At 45.0% G+C, this 7,036-nt stretch overlaps 1 protein-coding gene across 1 annotated transcript in view; it reads right to left on the reverse strand.

Annotated features, from left to right (window-relative positions):
• Window positions 1-6,574, reverse strand: part of LOC119422511 (4-hydroxy-2-oxoglutarate aldolase, mitochondrial-like) — a 107,517-nt gene extending 100,943 nt beyond the window's left edge. The window contains exons 1-2 of the mRNA XM_037689887.1: window positions 6,348-6,574; window positions 1,851-1,979 (exon numbers count right to left, since the gene is read on the reverse strand). Coding sequence (XP_037545815.1) covers window positions 1,851-1,979; window positions 6,348-6,543 — 325 coding nt within the window. The 5' untranslated portion in view covers window positions 6,544-6,574. The remainder of the gene's footprint in view (window positions 1-1,850; window positions 1,980-6,347) is intronic.
• Window positions 6,575-7,036: the final 462 nt, after the last annotated feature.

Below are 7,036 nucleotides of genomic sequence, written 5' to 3' on the forward strand. Positions count from 1 at the left end.
TGCCTGCATCCTTGGGTTCTACCTTTAAAAGACCAGCATTCACGACACATTGGCTCTGTCCAGGCTTCCATCCTTCTGATCCTCCCTCTGCTTAAAGCATGGTGGTGGTGGCAGCATCATGCTGTGGGGACGACTTTCTTCAGCAGGGACAAGGCAGGTGGTCAGAGCTGATGGGAAGACGGATGGAGATAAAGGCAGAACAATCCTGGAAGAAAATCTGTTAGAGACTAAAAAAAATTAAAGACTGAGAAGGTTCTGGGTCCTGACCTTCCAGCAGGAAAATGACCCAAAACTTCCAGCCAGGTCTACAGTAGAATGGGTCAGATCAAATGTGTTGCAATGACCCTGTTAAACTCTAGATCCAAATCCAACTGAGAATCTTTGGTAGATGTGAAAGCAGCTGTTCATAGAAGCTCTGTCCAGTCTGATTGAGTTGAAGCTGTTTCACAGAAGAAAGGACAAAACCTTCAGGTTGTAGATGTACTGGTAGATATAAACACCAAAAGACTTGCAGCTGGAAATGTAGCTACAGGTGGTTCCATGAATTGTTGACTCACAGGGTCTGAATCAAATTACATACCACAGTTTGCACATGTTAATTTGTAAAATGTTTTTAAATATGAGTCTGCGGGGGACAGGGCAGACTCCAGAAACCATCAAAGTGGTTGACCCACTACGTGAAGGTGCTACTGAAAAGACTGAGTTTGCTGTGGCTTCTGAGACTGAAGAAGTCTTTTGGATGAGAGAAGAAACATTTCAACACAAATAAACTATCCAGAGGACCTGACATAACATTGATGGATTTTTTTCCTGGATTATTGAGCATGAACTTTGATGTTTTTAAAGAATAATTTTCTTTTCACCTGAGCTTGTCACATAAAATCCAAATGAAATTAAATGAATGATTTTAATGTGAAAATGTTTCAGGACATATCCTGATGCATGCTCAATAAGATCCAGTCCCCCGGCACAAACAGAGCAATGTTGTGTATGCTGTTCAGTGTCAGGAGGGTGATCAGTCTTACATCGGGGAAACTAAACAGCCACTGGCCAAAAGGATGGACCAGCACAGAAGATCAACATCATCAGGCCAGGACTCTGAGGTCTACACTCATCTCCAGGCCAGCGGTCACTCTTTCAGGGATGAAGATGTTCACATCCTGGACAGAGAGGAACGATGGTTTGAGAGAGGAGTAAAGGAGGCCATCTTTGTGAAAAGAAACCGTCCATCATTAAACAGGGGTGGAGGCCTCCGGGTTCAACTGTCCCCCTCTTACAATGCTGTGATTGCTAGTATCACTCAGCCCTCTGTGAACAGTAAACAGCCATCAGGTGCTAATGATCCATTGTTAGGCTGATGGTCCTTCTTGAGCATGTGATCAGCTGGTTTTGGTTGTCAGCAGCAAACTGGTTGATCCACTCTGAGAAGGTGCTATTTAAGAGACTGAGCTGAATACAGCACCTCAGACTGAGGAAGTCTTTCGGATGAAAGACGAAATGTTTTGTACTTTTTGTTTTTTGAATGTCCAGAGGACCAGATTTAACTTTTTTAGATTTTTCTACCTGGATTATTGAGCATGCATGAAGACTGTTTCAAAGTGTTTAAAGCCCTAAAATTACAAGTAATGTAATGAGCAAATGAAACAAATTTGATTAGATAAAAATGAAATAGCTTAGCTTTATATGGTTTGAAATTAAAACCAAGACAAAATAACTATCAAAAGCACTTTTTTTTTTTAATTAGCATAATAGGACGACTGCTCTAACCACTCAGCCACAGCCGCCCAAAGAAGAGGTCTGTGATCTCAGTTGGATTTTCTGGTTAAATAAAGGTCAAATTAAAAACTTACATTCACAGCCTGATCCGGCCATCAGCAGTTTTCCCTCTGGCAGGGATCGTCGGACCGCCCTCACCACCTCTACTCGCTCCTCCTCTGTCAGGTACGGATACTCACCATTGGAGCCCTGGACCACCAAACCTGCAGAACCAAAACCACAATCATGTGATGATGTCACACAGATTTCCTGTCATACATTATATAGCTTTCATGGTGTAAGATTTGAGCCATGTGCAAGAACTTTAATCAGATTCACCAACATTACATGTAAAACCATCACTTTCCATTTAGTTTAACATATAGACAAGTATCTATAATTCTCTTCTCTTATTTAAAACTATATAACATACTATATATAAGATACTGTATGAAAAAGACTACACTACAGGGAAATTTAAAACCAGAAAAGGTGGAGAAATGGTTGCAGCACTAGTTGAAGCAATTTTACTATTGCAAGAAAACACTGACTGATAATTAATCTCACAATGCCTTGAATTACCCGAGCTGCCACAAGAAGTGACAGGAAAAACACTGAAATGAGAGGAAACGGAATTATTATTGGTTAAGATTATAAAAACTACAAGGATTCCTTGAAGCATATCACCGCCACCTTAAATGCAAAGTTTTTGAACTAACACAATATCATGCTGAAGAATAAAAGTTTTGTCGGATGTGGTCAAACCTAAGAAATTATTCTATGCACAACGTTATGTGATCTCACAAGGTGTCGGGCTCAAAGTATGTTTTGAGAATGACTCTCAGTTACTACCACACTACATTTTACCTCATTATTTGTAGAACTCACCGAGTTTTAGCCACTCTGTGTTGGTTAATGTTGATTAGAAAGTGGCTGTGTTGGACTGGATAGACTCCAGAAGTGAAATGATTGTAGATGTGCATATAAAGAACTTTCTGCAGGTTTCATTACCATTTGTTCAATTGTTCAAGATGTTTTGCTAACAGGCTCACTTCAACAGTAAATGAAGAAGCTTTAAACAAAAACAGGTGTGCAGTGAGTGTGTGCAGTGTGGCTCTCAGCTACATGTACAACAAATATTAGGTCAACATCTGTCAAAATGTCTGGGGGGGCGGGGGGGGGGTGGGGGGCTAGAGAAGGTGGGCCTGTGACCGGAAGATCACTTGCTCAACTCCCCAGAGCAACATCAAAAGGTAGTGGAAAAGGTGAAACACCTACACCTGCCTCCACCCTCACTGGCCCACTCTGGACCCCCGAACAAGACAGCAGCCCCCCCCCCCCCCCCCCCCGCAACTCAGACATGAAGTGGTAGGTCCCATAAACTGATGGAGCGGGGTCAGCGGATGCTGAAGTGCATAGTGCGAAGAGGTCACCAACTTTCTGCAGAGTAAATCACTACAGACCTCCAAACTTCGTGTGGCCTTCAGATTAGCTCAAGAACAGTGCTCAGAGAGCTTCATGGAATAGGTTTCCATGGTCGAGCAGCTGCATCCAAGCCATACAGCACCAAGTGCAATGCAAAGCGTCAGATGAAGTGGTGTAAAGAACGCCACCACTGGACTCTAGAGCTGTGGAGGAGCATTCTCTGGAGTGATGAATCACACCTCTCCATCTGGTAATCTGATGGACCAGTCTGGGTTTGGTGGTTGCCAGGAGAACGGTACTTGTCTGATGGCACTGTGCCAAGTGTAAAGTTTGGTGGAGGGGGGATTATGGTGTGGGGTTGTTTTTCAGGAGCTGGGCTTGGCCCCTTCGTTCCAGTGAAAGGAACTGACTGCTTCAGCATACCAAGACATTTCCATGTTCCCAACTTTGTGGGAACAGTTTGGAGCTGGCCCTTCCTCTTCCAACATGACTGTGCACCAGTGCACAGAGCAAGGTCCATAAAGACATGGATGGCAGAGTCTGGTGTGGATGAACTTCACTGGCCTGCCCAGAGTCCTGACCTCAACCCGACAGAACATATTTGGGATGAATTAGAGCAGAGACTGGGAGCCAGGCCTTCTCATCTAACATCAGTATGTGACCTCACAACTGCGCTTCTGGAAGAATGGTCAAAAATCCCCATAAACACATTCCTAAACCTGTGGTCAGCCTTCCCAGAAGAGTTGAAGATGTTCTAGCTGCAAAGGGTGGACCAACGTCATATTGAACCCTATGGATTAGGAATGGAATGTCACTTAAGCTCATAAGTGAGTCAAGCATAAGCGTTGCAACCATTATATGTGAAGAGGACGTGTCCCCCCCACATAAAAAAAACGTTCATTTGGACACCCCCCCCCCCCCGCACACACACACTTTTACTGTGAAAACTTAGTTCTGTTGGCGCAGTTTCTCTTTCTTCGTGAACAAATCCATTCCACTTGATTAATAGGAGAATACTCAAACCACTGAAAACCACTCCAGGTTTTCCTGGTTACCTCCAACTCTCCAGCTTCCAGTAGCAGTCTCCTTTCATCTCCTGCCTCGGCAGAAAATGCACACAGGTGGAGGAGGTGGAGACACCTCTGTGTTACTCACTCGCCAGTTTAGCAAACTTTAGTGCGGGCAGTTGTTGACCTGAGGGGATTGATCATAATCATATATTCATGTTAGGAGGATGCTTGAGAGGAGGTACGTCTGTAGCATGTTAGCTTAGCAGTAAGTGTGACGCTGTGAGACGCTGCAGGTGTAAGAGTCTCTGTGTGTTCAGGTGCATTAAAGTTGAAATGTCTTTAAACCCCCACACCTTATTGTCCTCAAGCTTCATGACAAACATCATTTAGATGAGTTGTGTTGAACACAAGTAAAAAAGTCCAGTGGTGATGGTTTTATTTCTCTATAAACACAAAGGTGTCGAACTGAGGCTCTGTATTAAATTCAATTAAATTAAATTCAAAAATACTTTATTAATCCCAGAGGGAAATTATTTGTTGTTGTAACTCGTTATCCTCATTTCATTAAGAGATGTTATAGATGCTGATGCTGTAGACAGGAAGGATCTCTTGTAAAGGTCCATCCCACAGTGGATCCTAAGAAACTGGCTGCAGATGCCTTCCGATCTGTCCACCCAAACTCGGATGGCCTCTCAGTTCCCTCGGGCTGTAGGACCGCCCAAATGCTGGGCATAACTCCTCCCAGAGTGATGGCCACTCCTCCCAGCAGTCTGCCGAGCTCCTCGTCGCTGCAGACAACCAACTGTAGGTGCCAAAAGACGATCCTGTCCTTCCGCTGTCATGAGCCGTGTTTCCTACTAGTTCCAGGATCTCAGTGGTCAGGCACTCGAGCACAGCCGGCAGGTAGATGAGAATGCATCCTCAGAACATCCTTTCAACTCATTTGAGATATGGGGCTGTAGTTGAGATATTATTTGAGCTTTTGAGATGTTAATCAGCTGGTTGGTTGTAGAAAACTGTCTTGTTGCCATGGTTACGCATCATAACAAATGTCCAAAACTAAAAAAGTTTCAGTAAAAATCCTTCCAGCTGCACAACATCTGATACCAGAGGAAACAATCATCCAAAAAATGTGATTTGCATCCAGAAAAAGATGAATTAAAGATTCGAAAAGCAAAATCTCAGAATGAAAGTAACAGAGCTGCTCCAACATGCAGCCACCTGGAGCGGCGCAATTCTAGATCTAGAAAGTGTGTTAAAGTTAAAATGTCTTTAAAACACACAGATCAGTTTACACAAACTTAGTGAGAAACATGTTTTAAAAGGAATTAAAGTAAGGAAATCTAGGTGAAATGTTGCTTTTTTGTGCACTGGTGTGTGTCACACACACTATAGTCCCCCCCCCCCCCCCCCACACACACACACACACACACATTACAGATGCTTCTGACGCCCATGGAGTCAAGGGCAGGTGAGCGAATACTTTTGGCAATATAGTGTACATCAGGTGTAAAAACAAAAGCCATGTCAGTGAGTTAGTTCACTGTGGCAACCCCTGAAGGGAGCAGCCGAAAGAAAATAAATCTGTGAAAATGACAGTTACAGTAATTTTGTGTTGCACAAGGTGCGCCGGATGTAGCTGCCATCGAGAACAGAATCGACTCCACGCGTTAATCAGGTGTAGATGCACTGGCAGTGGTTATAGTCTTCGTATATTAAAAGTTGGTCTGTGGTTCATGAGATGTTTGTCACGCAGCCGCGGACCCGTGGCCCCGCACCAGGGCTGTAGCTGCGCATGACCAGCAGGGGGCGCCATACCCTCAACTCTGGACTTGTGTTGAACTTTGTTCCTGCATGGCTCTTAGCCCTGGTGTCTGGGCAAACCGTGCACAGATCAGTGTGCTACTTTTCACAGCAGGGAAGAGAGCCAGAGACTTTGTTTTACACGTGGAAACCAGCTGTAGGAGTTAATGCTGCACGAGGCTCACGGATACTTCAACCACGATAGGAGCCCAAACGCCTGCCTGTCTGAAATCCCGTCAAACACCCAGGAAATAATTAATTTATTTTAAAATAAAGAATTATGGCAGTATGTGGGAGCCGGCTCCGTGTAAAACTCAGAGTTGGGTTGTGAGAGGCAGGGTTGTTCAGGAGTACCTTTAAACGGTATCTTGGCGTGTTTGAGCAGGTTTTGCTCCAGCTGCTGGTAGTCCACGTCCTGCTCGGCGGTGAACGGAGTGGCGATGGGAGGATAGATGCCGCTCAGGTCCAGCCTGCCTCGGCTCCAGGCTCTGAGGAGGCTCCTGGTGGTCAGGAGGGGGCGCAGGGGCCCCCAGGCCCGCGCGCACTGCATGCTGAGGGACAGGGGAGCTTCTGGAACAGTCTGCTGTGAGCACAGCTGCTGACACCGTCCAGGAGTTAATCAGTAACCCGCCAGAGATTAGTCCGACCCCTCCTGAACTTCACAACATGATGCCCCCCCCTCCCCCCCCCAGGGTGAACAGGGACAGAGCTACACCAAAGCATGGTTAATAATATGTTCATTAGTCGTGCACAACTATTTTAATTCAGAACACAAATCAGCCTAATGTGAGAAACAACCATGTCTTGTCTAAAGTGTTTTGTGTTGTTCAGGCCTGTGGTCCTGTCAGCTGAAGCAGTTGTTGTTTGGCTGCTACAAGTGGCCCTGCATGAAAAGTTCCTCACAACACCTGGGTTCGAACTCGCAACCTCAGGATTACAAGACAGCAGCACTGACCACGACTGCACACGTTTATCAGCTGAACAACGGGAAATCAGCTAAAATGACACGCATTTTGGTTGGTTAAAAAACTATTTTAGCAATT

The sequence above is a fragment of the Nematolebias whitei genome, chromosome 16 (assembly GCF_014905685.2).
Source record: "Nematolebias whitei isolate Nwh7 chromosome 16, NemWhi1, whole genome shotgun sequence".
Taxonomy (NCBI): domain Eukaryota; kingdom Metazoa; phylum Chordata; class Actinopteri; order Cyprinodontiformes; family Rivulidae; genus Nematolebias; species Nematolebias whitei.